The following is a 17,988-nucleotide window of genomic DNA, read 5'->3' as shown; positions in this document are numbered from 1 at the left end:
GCAGTTCTGTCTTAAACGTGTTCACAGAAGGTGCGTGCCCATGCCTGTGGCTTCGCGCAGGATGTGGTACAGACAGAGCCCGGCTGCGCTCGGGGCAGGCGCTCGGCGGGCTGGGTTAATACGGGGCGGGCCGAATTTGGGTTACGGGCCGCAGTCGGCCCAGGGGCCGTAGGTTGCCGAGCCCTGATTTATACTGAAACCCAAGCATCTTGCCCAGGGAAGCACTGATAGATAGATATAGATATGCCATTTATTGTCACTATACATGTACAGTGAAACTGAAAGCTGCTCATACTCAGGATTCCAAGGACATAGGATTCCAACTAAAGCGTATTTAATAGATGACTGGATGGAAGGTGACAGAGGGAAGGGTAAAATGGAAATATGGGGCTAGGGGGTGGGAGAGAAGCATGGGAGGTGGGGGAGAGAGACCAGGTGGGGAGAAGAGAATTGCCCTTCAAACATCAATTGGTCTTGGGATGATGTTCGGTACAGACAGTGTTGGCCAAAGGGCCAGTTCCTGTGCTGTATTGTTGCACGGTCTAATATGCAATTATTGCTTATTTCCCTGGATTCTACACTAAATTAATTCCATATGTAATTGAGATATCGGGCACTTAAGAAAGTCGACATGCAGAACTGAAGAAACATTTTGCACGCCATCATGTAACAATTACTGTAAGTAACGCTTCATTTCAAGGGCAGATTTTAAATTGTGCATCAGTCAATGGCAATGATGAAATACTACAGAGTTTGTTATCCAAATGTGCACTTCAGAAATCGTCAGGGCAATACCGACCGGTTACACGAGGATTTCCATTTATGATGCCCAGCACTTTTTCTCTGCTGGAATTCTTACCTCTTTGAATCCGTATGGAGGCATAGAGTGATCCAGTGTGGAAACAGGCCCTTCGGCCCAACTTGCCCACACCGGCCAACATGTCTCAGCTACGTAATGGTATGGTACTTTCTATGCCCCATGTGCGAGGTACATATAAGAAACATATATTGAAACAAATAATATTGTTAAGGGTTTGGACACGCTAGAGGCAGGAAACATGTTCCCGATGTTGGGGAAGTCCAGAACCAGGTGCCACAGTTTAAGAATAAGGAGTAAGCCATTTAGAATGGAGACGAGGAAACACTTTTTCTCACAGAGAGTGGTGAGTCTGTGGAATTCTCTGCCTCAGAGAGCGGTGGAGGCAGGTTCTCTGGATACTTTTGAGAGAGAGTTAGATAGGGCTCTTAAAAATAGCGGAGTCAGGGGATATGGGAAGAAGGCAGGAACGGGGTACTGATTGGAGATGATCAGCCATGATCATATCAAATGGCGGTGCTGGCTCGAAGGGCCAAATGGTCTACTCCTGCACATATTGTCTATTGTCTACAGTGAAACTCGTTTTTGTACGCTAGTCCCACCTGCCTGTGTTTGGCCCGTATCCCTCCAAACCCGTCCTATCCATGTACCTGCCGAACTGTTTCCTTTTCCGTTCCAAAGGCTAAACGTGTGAATTGTGCATCTTCCCGACACAGGCTGGGAAGCGTAGTTTACCCAACTCCGAGAAGGCAATCCTCGACATCTTGGAGCACGATCGCAAGGAGGCCCTGGAAGACAGGCAGGACCTTGTTAACAAGATTTACAACCTGCAGGAGGAGAACCGGCAGGCAGAGGAGCTCCGGGACAAGGTAAACGTACCTGCAGGGACTTGAAGAGTAACTTGCTGACAAACAGTAAAGACACTATAAAATATAATTGGAACATGGATGTGGACACCAGGCCAATATTGCACGTGTACAAATCAGCTTACACTTACACAGACAGGACCCTATCTGACGGCAATTCTCATGCCAGTTGGAGATTTGCATTCTTTGGGTGAAAAATAACAAATTGCAAGTTAACACAACCACCCTGATAAGTTCAATAGTTTGTTGTAACTGTGCATTGTTCTCCACAGTAGGCTTGTTTCTCAGCAAATCTTTATTATCCAGCAGATAATTGCAATTGATCACCCTACTAATCGCAATTGATTATGCTAATTATTATTTCTGACTGCAGCATAACCATAATTCTCCATAATAAGCATTAGGTTGCTTTCAATGTCACGTTATAGCTCCCTCAATGCTCAAAACTGAATTAACACTGGTGATATGTGAACTGTTGCAGTATCTGGAAGAGAAGGAGGATTTGGAGTTAAAATGCTCGACGCTGGTTAAAGACTGTGAGATGTACAAGCACCGGATGAACACAATTATGCTTCAGTTGGAGGAAGTGGAGAAAGAACGAGATCAGGTCTGATTCAATTTGTTTTCCTTTCCCAGAGAGTGAAGTGCTCTCAATATGAATTTCAATCCTTTTCAATGTAAATTGTTTATCAGATTTTAGAAACATAAAAAATAGGTGCAGGAGGAGGCTATTTGGTGAGCCAGCACCGCCATTCATTGTGACCATGGCTGATCATCTACAATCAGTAACCCGTGCCTGCCTTCTCCCCATATCCCTTGATTCCCCTAGCCCCAGAGCTCGATCTAACTCTCATTTAAATTAATTCAGTGAATTGGCCTCCACTGCCTTCTGTGGCAGAGAATTCCACAAATTCACAGCTCTCTGGGTAAAAAAGGTTTTCCTCATCTCAGTTTTAAATGGCCTCCCCTTATTCTTAGACTGTAGCCTTGGTTCTGGACTTCCCCAACATTGGGAACATTTTTCCTACTTCTAGCCTGTCCAGTCCTTTAATAATTTTAGACATTTCTACTAGATATCCTCTCATCCTTCTAAATTCCAGTGATTACAAGCCGAATCTTTTCAATCTTTCCTCATATGACAGCCTTACCATCCCAGGGATTAACCTCGTGAACCTACGCTGCACTGCCTCAATAGCAAGGATGTCCTTCCTCAAATTAGGAGACCAAACCTGCACACAATTCTCCCAATGTGGTCTCACCAGGGCCCTGTACAACTGCAGAAGGACCTCTTTACTCCTATACTCAAATCCTCTCGTTATGAAGGCCAACATGCCATTCGCTTTCTTCACTGCCTGCTGTACCTGCATGTTTACTTTCAGAGACTGGTGTACAAGGACACCCAGATCTCGTTGCACTTCCCTTTTTCCTAATCTGACACCATTGAGATGATAATCTGCCTCCTTGTTCTTGCCGCCAAAGTCGATAACCTTACATTTATCCACATTATACTGCATCTGCCAGCCTATTCCTTTTCAGAGTTACTCCAGCATTCTGTGTCTATCTTTGGTTTAAACCAGTATCTGCAGTTCTTTCCTACAATTTACAAGCTGGTTGCCAGGACTCAAGGACTTGAGCTATAGGGAGAGATTAGGCAGGCTAGGAATTTATTCCTTGTAGTGCAGGAAGCTAATGGGTGATCTTTTCATGGTGCATAAAATCATGAAGGGAATAGATAGGATGAATGTACACTTTCACCTCACATTTATCCACATTAGAATCAGAACTAGAGGGCATAGGTTTAAGCTGAAAGGGGAACGAGTTAACAGGAACTTGAGGGGCAACTTTTTCACTCGGAGAGTGTATGAAACCAGCTGCCAAAGGAGGTAGTTTGGGCAGATGCTATAATAATATATGAAAGGCACTAGGACAAGTATCGAGGGATATGGGCCTAATGCAGGCAAATGGGGCTGGCTCAGATGGGACATCTTGTGTTGGTCGGTATGGATGAGTTGGGCCTGTTTCATTGCTGTCTGGCTCCATCTATTTTCCAGGTTCCAACTAGGCAAGGCAAGGCAACTTTATTTATATAGCACATTTCATACACGAGGCAGACTCAAAGTGCTTCACATAAAAACATATCATACAATAAAATGAAATAATAGAATGAAATAAAATAGAACTACAAGAAAAGAAAAGCAAAATTAAAAATGCATTATAAAAAGTGCAAAAGTTAAAAGTGCAACGTGGTTAAGATTTAGCTGAAAGCTAAATTAAACATAAAAGTTTTCAGTCTTGTTTTAAAAGTGGTCAAAGTTGAGGCAAGTCTTAAATCTTCAAGAAGTTTATTCCAGCTATTTGTTGCACAGTTACTAAATCCTGCTTTCCCATGTTTTATATTTCTCTGGGGAATCACTAACAGATTGGTTTCAGAAGATCTTAGCGGTCTAGAAGGCTTATATAGTGGAAGCATGTCAGTGATATACTTTGGTCCTAAACCATGTAGTGAACTAGGAAAGTAACTTACAGATGGCACTTTATCATATTGATATGATGACGATACGTTATTATCACGTGTATCTAGCTGCAGCGAAGGTCTTTGTGTTTTGTACAAAGTACACAATAGAGTCACCTCATAGGCATCGGCAAAGTTACAAAAAGTACTCATCCCTTCTTCAACCCCCCTCCCCCCAACCAATTCCGGGTCCCCCTTTGTTCTCAGATATCTAAAGAAATTTATACTTCATGTAAGAAGTATTGTTTACCACTGACTGCTGTTAGTTTATGTCATCTGTGGAGTTTACTGTTATTGCTCCAGGTTCCATCTAACAGATAATTCAATGCATTCATTCATCGATGTTCTCCTCATCAGTATTTTCAAAGTGCTCTTTCAAGGTGCAATGGTTACAATTGGTCATGCGATTCCCACATTCCCAGCCAAAGGTGATCATTTTGGAGAGCCAAATATCCTCCCATCACTGTGTCTCCTGCTGAATATTGTCCTTTATTAATAAGTATATGCGTAGAAGGCTTCACACTTGGTGGCATAAATGTTTGGCCTGTATTCAGCTCATCATGTCAAACACCGTGGGAGTGCGCGTGGAACACAACAAAACAGGTGGTAGTCATTCAACAGAAGGGGAATTTGGCTCCATGTCCAGTGAGCAACACCAGTCCATCACCGCCCATTTTCTATCCCAAGCCAACTTTGAATTATATCCAAACACCAAGTACTGGAGGACCTGGAGGGCAGAGCTTTTAGGCGAGAGGGGCAAAGTTTAAAGGAGTTGTGAGGGGCAGGTTTTTTTTACACAGAGGGTGTTGGGAGCCGATAACACGTTGCCAGGAGAAGTGGTTGAAGCTGATACGATAGCATCTTGTACTCGCTAGAATTTAGAAGATTGAGGAGGGATCTTATAGAAACTTACAAAATTTTTAGGGGGTTGGACAGGCTAGATGCAGGAAGATTGTTCCTGATGTTGGGGAAGTCCAGGACAAGGGGTCACAGTTTAAGGATAAAGGGGAAATCCTTTAGGACCGAGATGAGAAAAACATTTTTCACACAGAGAGTGGTGAGTCTCTGGAACTCTCTGCCACAGAAGGTAGTTGAGGCCGGTTCATTGGCTATATTTAAGAGGGAGTTAGATGTTGCCCTTGTGGCTAAAGGGATCAGGGGGTATGGAGAGAAGGCAGGTACGGGATACTGAGTTGGATGATCAGCCATGATCATATTTAATGGCGGTGCAGGCCCGAAAGGCCGAATGACCTACTCCTGCACCTATTTTCTATGTTTCTAGAGTGGCATTTAAAAGTCTTTTGGTTCGCCATATGTATATGCAGGGAATAGTGGATTATGTGCAGGTAGATAAGTGATAGTCTTGGCCCCATGTTGGTTACATTGTGGGCTGAAGGGTCTGGTTCCTATGCTGTACTATATAGAACATCGTGCCAGATAGCATCTAATGAGAGCTTTGACAAATGACGATTCGGGTTGGGACCATTCTCTCAAACATCCTACAAAATCGGCTGGTATAAGTAAAAGCAATGATAATTGTTCTTTAATCATAGATTTGTTTTAGTTGATGTTTTCCTCTGCTGGTTTCCAACCACATTCATTACTGGCCTACAAAAGAACAAAAGGAAAAGGACTTTCATTTCAAAAGAAGCCCTTGTGACTTCACAGCAATGAAACATTTTTGAAGTGTTACAATTGTTGAAATATAGGAGCTACACAGTGCAAAGGCCACCGGCCCTGTGTCAGTGTGGCTGGAATACACACAGATACTCCAGTGAACTCCTCTGACAAGTGGAGTTTTCTTTAATTGTCCCAAGAGTAATTTCATCCCTAAAGGGAGCTGTCATTACGGATCTTCTCTTGCCCTTAGAAACGCTTCGATCACATAGCTTGCATTTAAGCTGCGAATGCTTCCATTGATTTAGTCAGAGCTGCTGCTTCAGATGAGTGCAGTTGCTGAACCCGAGGCCAGTGGATCTGTGGAAGCTAACACTGACTGAGGGCAACGTGCCATGGAGGTAAAACTGCTCCTGCACATCCTGCAGTCACTAAAGTGAGCGACAACACAAGCCAAAGTATAATCGCTGTCAGAGATGGGTAAGTGATCACCTGCAAGGTTGGAGCATGCTTATGCCAGCTGATTCAAACAAGCAAGTACTTCAAATGCCATTAATCCCCATGCTCGCTGGCTTGAGACAGCATACCCGATCTCAACTCGTACATAAAGCAATCAACTCTTGCAGAGATGGGTTCATGGCGGAACATGGATGGAAAGCTTTAGACGGATTTATTTATGGGTCAAACACTTCTTCTAGCGTGTGGCGAGCACAGCCCAAGAACAAGATTGTGTGTAGGATCGGCTTTCCTCAGGAGGACGCGGCTTGCTGTGGCCGAAACCCCGCCGCAGCCAGAAGCACTTGTAGACCTGCAGGGTGATGGGTCCATGCCGGGCCCGCGTAGAAGTTATCCGAGGGCCGGCAATGGCGGCTTTCTTCTTCCCCCGGGTCCCCCACGAGGGATCCGGGCTGTAGAGTTGTAGGACAGCTTGTTCTATTTGATCTTCCGTTTGTGCACGCCGAGTTGATTGCATTAGTCGAAACAGGTGAAGGTTGCAATCTCCCACCTCGGTCAAACACATACAGGTGGGACTAGTGTAGATGGGGCATCTCGTCTAACATGGGCAGGGTGGACTGAAGAGCCTATTTCTGTGCTGTATCATAAGTGATAGGAGAAGAATTAGGCCATTCGGCCCATCAAGTCTACTCCAGCATTTAATCATGACTGATCTATCTCTCTCCCTTCTAACTCCATTCTCCTGCCTTCTCCCCATAACCTCTAACACCTGTACTGATCAAGAATCTATTTATCTCTGCCTTAAATATATCCACTGACTTGGACCCCCACAGCTTTCTGTGGCAAAGAATTCCACAGATTCACCACCCTCTGACTAAAATTCTCCTCGTCTTCTTTTGTGAAGAATGTATGAATCCGTGACATTGGAAACTTGTTCTGCTAATCCATTAAATCATGATTCTTGTGTGCAGGAACTGCTGTTTCTCTCTTAGCTCCACTCTTCCTGGTCCTGTTATCCCTCAGTATTATCTTCCAGTTTCCTACTCAGCTGCACAATCCTTGGTTGAAGCCTCCTTTCACGGCAACATTCGTGGGAAAGGCGCTCCTTGCTCCTGGTTGCTTGTTCAACATTCAAGTTCAAAGAACACTCTGGCTGCTTCAATTTATTTGAATATATATATGTGTGGAAGACACACAGAGCTGGAGTAACTCAGCGGGTCCGGCAGCATCTATGGAGAACATGGATAGGCGACGTTTTAGATCAGGACCCTTCTTCAGACTAATTGTAGTGGGGGGTGGGTGAAATCTGAACCAGCCCATCTCCTGTATCCACCTATCACTTGCTGGACCTTGTCCCCCCCCCACTTCTCTTCCAGCTTTCCGTCAGTTATACCTCACTGCAGAGCACAATACCTCTGAGCCCTTCTTGTGGTCAGGTCTTTCTCCTGGTCTCTACATGTATCCCAGCTTTCACATGACTTTACAAACTTTGAGCTGCTGAGGTAGGGCGGGCACGGTGGCGTAGTGGTAGAGTTGCTGCCTTGCATCGCTTGCAGCACCAGAGACCCAGGTTCGATCCTGACCAAGGGACTTTGTACGTTCTCCCCGTGACCGCGTGGGTTTTCTCCAAGATCTTCGGTTTCCTCCCGCACTCCATAGACGTCCATGATTATAGGTTCATTGGCTTGGGTTTATATACGTGGTATAAGTGTAATTTGTGTGGACTTGTGTTAATGTGCGGGGATCGCTGGTCGGTGCGGACTCGGTGGGTCAAAGGGCCTATTTCCGCAGTGTATCTTTAATCTAAACTAAAGGGCCTGTCCCACTTGGCGACTGCCGGCGTCATTGACTGACATATTGGGGGTCACCAAAAATTTTTGAACATTTCAAAATCCAGCAGCGACAAAACAAAATGTTGCGACACTTGAGGAAACACCGTGCGTCCACACATCGTCACGCCTCGCCACCGCCGCTGCACGTGGTGTCACGCCACGACTTTTTTGGTGACCTGATACGTCAGTCAATGATGCCAACAGTCGCCGAAAAAATTGCCAAGTGGGACAGGCCCTTAAATAAAACTAACCAAACAATATAGGGATAGGAAGGGTTTGGAGAGTTATGGGCCAAACCCAATATGCCAACTTGGTCAGCATGGGCCAAGATGGGCCGAAGGGCCGGCTTCCATGCTATGCAGCTCTAAAACTATGAATCTGGGTATCGAGAGACCCCTGCTGGAAGTCTACAGGTAGAAGGACAGGTAGACAATGAGCTTTAGCTTGGATGACTACCTTTGATGAATTGCCTTCCATCTAGACTCACTGACATATAGCTATTTGGATACAATGAAAGGGCTGAAAATGTCCTTTCAATTGAAAAGAAGGTAAAAAAACACTAAGGGACCCCTTATCTGTTGAATTTTATTCCAAACTAATGGGTATCTTTTTATACCAAAGGTATGACAGAATATTCTGTTCCCCTTTCAATTCACTGTGACCGTCCTCATCCACATACATACTGCAGGTTTGAAGATAATAATTACCAACAGATTAAACCTGCATTCCTTTTCACGTATCATAGCCCTTTCATAAAGAGTATTTTATTACCTTTCCCGAAAGCTCTTCACAGCATCAAAAGTCAGTAAATGTATTGTGGCACCAGTGTACGTGCAGATATATATATTTCACTCGCTTTAATCATTTGCACTCCTTGCAGGCATTCAGATCGCGAGATGAGGCCCAGACACAATTCTCCCAGTGTCTCATTGACAAAGATAAATATCGGAAACAAATCCGGGAACTGGAAGAAAAGAATGACGAGCTTCAGATTCAGATCGTCAGGAAGGAGGGGAAAATCGTCGCCTTGGAGTCGAAACTCCGCCGTCTGTCCAAGGATACCCTCTCTGCCGATCAGGTGAGGAGTTTGATTCCTTTCATTTTACTTTAATATCGAATGACTTTCCTCCTCCCACCATCCCTTCCTGCTTTAAAAATATTCCGTGGTTCAATCCGCGCCGTGTGGAGAGAGGCCAAAGTCTGGACGGCAAAGTTTAAGGGTGAGTGGGGCAAAGTTTAATTGGAGATGTGCGGGGCAACTTTGCACTGTGTTGCCAACGGTGGTGGTGAAGGAATATATGATAGTGGCGTTTAAGAAGGTTTTGGATGGGCACATGCAAATGGAGGAATATGGATCACATGCAGGCAGAGGTGACCGGTTTAGTTTAGACCTTCTAGTTTGGAGATCCAGAGCAGAAACAGCACCTTCGGCCCACCGAGTCCGCGCCGACCAGCGATCCCTGTATACTTCCACTATCCTACACCCACTAGGGACAATTTACAATTATACCCATGCCATTCGCCTACAAACCTGCACGTCTTTGGAGTGTGGGAGGAAACCGGAGATCGCAGAGAAAACCCACACGGGTCACTGGGGGAGCGTACAGTACAAACTCCGTACAGACAGCAGCCGTGGTCAGGATCGAACCTGAATCTCTGGCACTTTAAGGCAGTAACTCTACCGCTGTGCCGCCCTGCTTGTAACGTGCTGCCAAGGGTGGTGGTGGAGGGGGGTACGATGGGGGCGCTTAGGAGGCTTTTATGTTGATGGGTGCATGGATACAGAGGAATATGGATCAGGTGCAGGCAGAGGAGAATCGTTTAGCATTACATCGGGCACGGACATGGTGGGCTGAATGGCCTGTTCCTGTGCTGTACTGTTCTATGTTCTACCCAGTGATAAAGGGTTTATTCTTTGCCTTGGATGCTGCTGACAGAAGCTGCACATGTTGCATTCCTCATTGCTTTTCATAATGATATATCTGCTGGTAGCTTTGTAGCCCATGTGGTGAAATTACTCCCACAACTATTTTTAAACGGGAGTTCCAGGGTGCTGGCTCCACAACAGTGAAGAAGTAGCGAGATGTTGTTTTAGCTTTCAGTGGCGAGTGACTCGGAGTGGAAGCTGGCGTTCCTTGCTGTGCACATTACATCTCGCGGATGGTGATGGTGCGTTTCGAAGATGCTGTTCAATAAATAGCGATGCAGACACGAGGAGCTGCAGATGCTGGAATCTTGAGCAAAACTCCCAAGCGCTGGAGGAACTCGGCGCGTCAGGCAGCATCTGATGAGGCCTGGCTCGCCTGTTGTGGAACTGGGAAACCCGTCTGAAGAGGGTGGTGAATCTGTGGAATTCTTTGCCGCACTCTGTGTCCTTTTCAGTGCCAAGTCAGTGGATCATTTTTAAGGCAGAGATAGATAGATTTTTGATTAGTGCGGGTGTCAGAGGTTAGACAATAGACAATAGGTGCAGGAGTAGGCCATTCGGCCCTTCGAGCCAGCACCGCCATTCAATATGATCATGGCTGATCATCCAACTCAGTATCCTGTTCCTGCCTTCTCTCCATACCCCCTGATCCCTTTAGCCACAAGGGCCACATCTAACTCCCTCTTAAATATAGCCAATGAACTGTGGCCTCGACTACCCTCTGCGGCAGAGAGTTCCAGAGATTTACCACTCTCTGTGAAAAAAGTTCTTCTCATCTCGGTTTTAAAGGATTTCCCCCTTATCCTTAAGCTGTGACCCCTTGTCCTGGACTTCCCTAACATCGGGAACAATCTTCCTGCATCTAGCCTGTCCAACCCCTTAAGAATTTTGTAAGTTTCTATAAGATCCACTCTCAATCTCCTAAATTCTAGAGAGTAAAAACCAAGTCTATCCAGTCTTTCTCCATAAGACAGTCCTGACATCCCAGGAATCAGTCTGGTGAACCTTCTCTGCACTCCCTCTATGGCAATAATGTCCTTCCTCAGATTTGGAGACCAAAACTGTACGCAATACTCCAGGTGTGGTCTCACCAAGACCCTGTACAACTGCAGTAGTACCTCCCTGCTCCTATACTCAAATCCTTTTGCAATGAAAGCTAACATACCATTCGCTTTCTTCACTGCCTGCTACACCTGCATGCCTACCTTCAATGACTGGGGAGAAGGCAGGAGAATGGGGTTAGGAGGGAGAGATAGATCAGCCATGATTGAATGGAGGAGTAGACTTGGTAGCCCTAATTCTACTCCTCTCCTCATGACCTTATGAGCCCAGGCCCTGCTCACTCCCAGAGGTCCGGAGAACGGGAGAGAAATGTGGTTGGAGTCGGCGACGGTGGGCGCAAGAACGAAGGGCCAGTAAGAGGAACTGGGGTCTTGCCTTCCCGGGGGCACGGTGGCTAAAGGCAGCCGGGCGAGGAGAGGAACGAGGGTTTGCAGGACGAACCCGACGGAGGGGACGGCTGGAGGCCCTGCAGCAGCCTGGGGCTCGCCTGATTCGGGCGACCGAGTGTGTGAGACGGACGTGAACAGTGACGGCACGGAGCGGTGGAGCAGCGGTGGAGGACGTCTGCAGCTTTGCTGGAATGAGACTCTCTCCACACCACATTCAGTCAGATGCCGTCTCGAAATCGAGACGGCGTCTGACTGAACGTGGTGCGGAGAAGCTCCCGCAATCACGTCAACAGATGTCAGCAAAGAAAAGGACACAGAGTGCTGGAGTAACTCAGCGGGTCCGGCAGCATCTGTGGAGAACATGGATAGGTGACGTTTCACAAAGTGCTGGAGTAACTCAGCGGGTCGGGCAGCATCTGTGGAGAACATGGATAAGTGACGTTTCAGATCCTCCTTCAGTCTGACCCGCTGAGTTACTCCAGCATCCTTTGCTGTAGACCAGCATCCATCCGCAGGTCCTTGTGCCTCCAATACGTAACTCAACCCTGACCCTTCCATACTGACAGGTTGACTTTTCATCTGTTTTGTAATCAAACCATTACAAAGCATTATGTGAACCACAAAGCATTTATTAAAACCCATGCAGAGAGAACAGTATGTACTGTAACACTCAGCGCATCAACTTACAGACGACCAAACCAAGGGACCAGCAGGCTATTATCAGTGTCTGCAGTCCCACTCAAATCCCGGACTGGAGTACATGGTGGAATGTGTATCATGCATAATATATGTGGTGAAGGCTCTATTGACAGAGATGAATGTGGTTGATCTACACATCCTAATCTTTATTGTGGTTGAATATTTAATTTAAATATTTCCTGGCCCATATCTTGCAACGTACATTTCATTCAGAGTAGAATGTAAGAACATGGCATTAATTTGAAGTAAGATGGAACGAAATGTCACATTCGTAATACTGCCTCACAATCATTCTGCTTGTTTATCTGTCCACAGCCAGAATTGTAAATACGCCAAATATTTCAACTGAGAGAATGACAAATATTTTAGCTTATAACAAAACTCTTCTCTGCACTCTTCCAATATTTAACCATTGAAGTGCAGCAGTAAATATGTTACTGTTTAAGGAAAGCAATTTCGTTACGTCTTGAGACATTTAAGCCAATTCTGTGAATTTCTTAATTAGTTCTTGATTCAATGGCAAATATGCTTGTCTTTGAGTCCAGAATGTTTTTGTAGCACACTGCTCTGAAAACATCGGAGAGTTTTATATTCTAATGCCACAGTGTGGCGTTGAGACTGCTCCAGTGTTCAAGGTGTTGCCTTTTAGATAAGACATTAAACCAAGGATACTTCAGGCCTCTTGGAAAGATTTAAAACATCTCATGGTAGGCTGTTGAAGAAGAAAAGGAAAAAATTCCAAGACCATATGGACCAGTATCATTCAAAAACGGATGATTCCATTATTTGTTGAAATCTTATCGTTTGTCGAGTTTGCTGCTAAGAAACTAGATACTGTTTTCTTCACTGCCATAACGCCTGTTGATTTATTGATTTTATTAAGTAAAAATCGATGTTCTATTTAAATAATTAGTCAAAGAGTCAGACAAAGACTCTTCCCTGCCCATGCACCTGTACAATTATCTTTAGCATGTTGTTATAGTACCTGCCGTCACTACCTCCTCTGGAAGCTTGTTCCACACACCCACCACCCTCAGTGTGAAAAAGTTGCTCCTCGGGTTCCTATTAAATCTTTCCCCTTTCATTTTAAACTTAAGTCCTCTGGTTCTTGAAAAAATGGACACACATAGCTGGCGCAACTCAGCGGGTCAGACAGAATCTCTGGAGAAAAGGAATAGGTGACATTTCGGGTCGAGACCCTTCTTCAGACCCGAAACGTCGCCTATTCCTATTCTTCAGAGGTACAGTCTACCCCTCTGAGTTACTCCAGCTTTTTCTGTGTACCTTTGGTTTAAACCAGCATCTGCAGTTCCTTCCTACACATCTTGAGAAGATAGATATGTTTGTTACATCTGAAGTGATTTGTGATGCAAGATGCTCTAGGCGTCCAAGTTCGTAAATAACATTAAGAGCGAGTATTGAACAACAGCAGACATGCTGGGTTGCAAGGGCCAGCTCTGGATATCCCTTCTGGCATATCTCTGCAGCCAGATGCAAGATAACCTATAATCAAGTTGAACTGAAAAATGGAAGCATTGTGTCCTGCCTTGTCTATCACGACACAATGCTCCTTTATTGTAGCCGTCTCTGCCACCTACTTTACCACAAACCCCGTTTAGCAGGTGTTTTGATATCGCTGTGCCTTCACTCACTGGGTCATTTCCTTATCTTCTAACACAGCCATGTTTATTCCATTTGGAGAATTTGTTCTCTCTGCCTGGAGTTCAAATAATCACTTTTGGCAAGTGAAAACTTAATCTAGGCGAGTTCAACAAAGGTCTTGTTCATCAAGCAGCTAATAACTTTCTAAAAGCGCTGTTTTGGCACAGAAGCAAAGACAGGTTAATTCAAGTGGCCCTGTGCGTGTAATTCACACATTGCCTGACCTTGAAATGTTCAACTCTCTCGTCGGATGTAATGCAAATAAAAATAAGCAAGAGGAAACACCAGTCAGTCATTGTGCCAGTTATAGAGTCAGACAGTGCGGAAACAGGCCCTTCGGCCCAACGCCTCCATGCCATCCAAGCTGCTAGTCCCTTTTGCCCACATGCGATCTATATCCCTCCAAACATTTCCTCTCCGAACCTGTCCAAATATCTTTTAAATGTTGCTAATGTACCTGCCTCAACCACTTCCTCTGGCAGCTTGTTCCATATACCCACCAACCTCTGTGTGAAAAAAATGCCCTTTAAGTTCTTATTAAATCTTTCCCCTCGTGTTTTCATTCAATTTACACATTTTTATATATTATTCTGACAAGGGTGAGTTGGGAAGTGTGACATTTCTTAACCATCCCTGGGCTAACCTTTTCTTAAGGTCTTGTTTTGTTTGGCGTTGAGCCAAGCCATTAATGCCGTTAGCCAGAGGGCTTCCTTCACTCCAGCAGCCATCAGCATTGATTGATTGAAAGAAACAGCCTGTAAACAGGCCCTTTGTTCCACCCGTGAGTTCTCGAGGTCAACGTTATCCCACACCCTGCACACGGGCCAATTAACCTGCAAACCCGCACGTCTTTGGGAATGTGGGTGGAAATCGGAGCACCTCGTGCAGTCACAGGGAGAACGTGCAAACTCCACACAGACAGCACCCGGGGTCAGGATCAGTCTCTGGCGATGTAAGGCAGCAGCTCTCCCAGCTGCACCACTGTGCCACTACACTCGGCTTTGTATTTTCAAAACTAGGATTGTGAGTGACTTGGAGATAATAGCTTTCTCATGCAGTGACTACCTCTGTGTTTCTACATGCCAGAGGTCATGGAGTTTCAAAAAGATTGCCACCGAAGCCTTGGTGAATAATTGTGTGGCATTCTGCAGTTACAGCACTGTTTAGTAAATACAGTGGAGGATTTACACAAGGTGGAACTCATTTAAGACAATTGATTTGTCCCAATCAAACAAATTGCTTTGCCTTTTACAGTAACTAAAGCAAAAAATAATGCTAAGTCAGAGGCATCTGTGAAGAGATAAAAAAAAGTGAATCTTTCAGACTGCTGACCAAGTGGAATAAATATATTTGTAGCCAATTCATTATTTCAAACATTTTGTATATTCATTCCATTTTGACAGCTGCTGCAGTAATTTGCATTATTTAGTTGGAATAACAATATTGTTTGGAACGTGACGAGTGATTAAAAGAAAATGATCTGTGTCACAAATCCAGAAGTGTGTGGGTTGTGAGAGGCCGGTCGGTCAGAGTTCACAAGCCACCAGGAGCGCTGTAGTTTTCAGCTTCACGCCTCCTAGCTCATGTTTTCCTACAGCGTGGAAGGAGGATGTTCAGCCCATCGAGTCCATGCCAGCTCTCGAAGCATTCACCTCAGTGCCTTTGCTGCCACTTAAGGAGCCTGTCCCTCTGTACGAGCTAATTCTCCCGAGTTTCCCCTGATTCGAACTCGGAGAATTACAGTAATGGTACTCGGGGCCCTCGTGGACATTTTTCAACATGTCTTCATGAGCTTACCCCATTTCCCGAGTACCTGCCGTTAGCGTTACGAGCCGCTAAGAGACGTCCCGACCTCCGACGTACCCGCTACGTACATTCTACGTACTTACCACGAGTTTGATTTTTTTTTTAAACTCGGGAGAGCTCTTCAATTACCTCGTACAGTGGGACAGGCCCTTAATGCACTGGTAACCTTTTCTCTCCCACAAACCCATCGATTAGTTTAGTTCAGAGATACAGCGTAGAAACTGCAGCCCACTGAGTCCCCACCGCCCAGCGATCCCCGCACAATAACACTCTCCTGCACGCACTAAAGGATTTTCTTTTTACATTTATACCAAGCTAATTAACCTACAAACCTGTACGCCTTTGGAGAGTGGGAGAAAACCGAAGATCTCGGAGAATACCCACACAGGTCACGGGGAGAATGTACAAACTCCGTACAGGCAGCGCCCGTAGTCAGGATCGAACCTGTGTTTCGGGCGCTGTAGGGCAGTAGCTCTTCTGCTGTGCTACCATGCTGCCCAATTCTTCTCTAAACGTCTGCTGCCCTGGGGGTAATTAGCCAACAGTGAATGAACCGACCCATCAGCACACCCTTGGGATGTGGGAGGAAACTGGCAAAAATGGTTCCTCCAGGAGGAACACACACACACACACACACACACACAGACACACACAGACACACACACACACACACACACACACACACACACACACACACACACACACACACACACACACACACACACACACACACACACACACACACGCACGCGGACGGACACACAGACACAGACACAGACACAGACACACACACAGACACACACACACGCGGACACACACACACACGCACACACACACACACAGACACACACACACACACTCAGACACAGACACAGACACAAACACACACGTACACACGCACAAAAACACACACAGACACACACACACACACAACCACACACACACACACACACACACACACACACACACTCAGACACAGACACAGACACACACACACACGCACACACACACACACACACACACAGACACACACACACACACACACGCACACACACACACACACACACACACACACAGACACACGTGGACATACACACACACACACACACACACACACACACAACTGTACTACCTGCGTGTGACTGCATTGCCCTTTATAAGTGCAGTTAGACGCATGTAGCTGAATACATGAAGGGTCGTTACTTTTGTCCCCGTTTCGAGAGTCCCTTGTTCAGGCCAAGTATTTTAGACTAACAGGTGGGACATGTTAGGGTGGCACAGCTGGTAGAGCTGCTGCCTCGCAGCATCAGTCCTGACCTCTGGTGCTGTCTGTGTGGAGTTTTCACGTACTCCTCCTGACTGTGTCAGTTTCCACCAAGTGCTCCGGTTTCCTCCCACATCCCAAAGACGTGCGGGTTTGTTGGTTAAATGGCCGCAGTAAATTGCTCCTTGTGTGCAGGGAATTGATACGAAAGGGGGATAACATTGAACTCGCGTGAATGGGTGATCAATGGTTAGCATGGAGTCGGTGGGCCGAAGGGCCTGCTTACACGCTGCATCTTTCAATCAATCGATGTAGTTGCATTCAGCGGCTTGGAGATTAAGGGAATTGGCAGCGTGTCGTGACATGACCCTGAACCAAAAGCCTCCTTGGATGAACGACCCCCTTTTAGAGATTACTATCGAGCCAGATTGAAATGGTAGAAAGCCCCGTCTTTTACAAGAAGAATCTTCAGTTACAGCGTAAAAACAAAATGAGTTGCAACAAAAGACTGCTGTGTCAGAAAATTGCCCGAGGCAACTGCCCGTGTGATACCCTGACTGAGGAGAGGTGCAAGGTAATAGTCCATCTTCACGTGTCTGCTACTAGGCTGATCAAAGCACGGTATAACATTGTCACAACATGGTTATATTTCAACACTACCTCACTCAAAAATAGATTATTGCCCAATCTTGCTTGGCGGTGAAAGTGGAACTAAATGATGACGCGGCAACAGTCCAAATTACAACGAATGTTTGGCGGCTGTGAACTGACTGACTGACTGACACTCCTCCCATGTTGTATTGATGCCATGCGGTGTTGTTCAGTGGGTCAATGGTTTCTTTCTTGTTACGTGTACCAGGTGCAGCGAAATACATGTTTTGCGTTGAGATCTGCAAGACCATGCCCGTACACAAACACCATCACCCCAGTTAGTGCAGCGTGCACAGAGCAGCCCACTGAGTCCGTGTGCAACAGGCAGTAGTTACATTAGATGCGATGTCCCCTCCACTCAACTGCATGGCGTCCCATCTGACAAATTAAAATTCCCCCTGCTCTGATTTTAGAAATGCAATCTTGAA

General features: G+C 45.8%; 1 protein-coding gene across 2 annotated transcripts in view; it reads left to right on the top strand.

Moving 5' to 3' along the window:
* card11 (caspase recruitment domain family, member 11) overlaps positions 1 to 17,988 on the top strand; it is a 217,962-nt gene that overhangs the window by 129,181 nt on the left and 70,793 nt on the right. For both annotated transcript variants that reach the window (XM_055651008.1, XM_055651009.1), the window contains exons 7-9: positions 1,534 to 1,686; positions 2,165 to 2,290; positions 8,981 to 9,178. In XM_055651008.1, coding sequence (XP_055506983.1) covers positions 1,534 to 1,686; positions 2,165 to 2,290; positions 8,981 to 9,178 — 477 coding nt within the window. The remainder of the gene's footprint in view (positions 1 to 1,533; positions 1,687 to 2,164; positions 2,291 to 8,980; positions 9,179 to 17,988) is intronic.

Source organism: Leucoraja erinacea, chromosome 20, assembly GCF_028641065.1.
Source record: "Leucoraja erinacea ecotype New England chromosome 20, Leri_hhj_1, whole genome shotgun sequence".
Taxonomy (NCBI): Eukaryota; Metazoa; Chordata; class Chondrichthyes; order Rajiformes; family Rajidae; genus Leucoraja; species Leucoraja erinaceus.
This window is presented reverse-complemented; position numbering and strand designations above follow the sequence as displayed.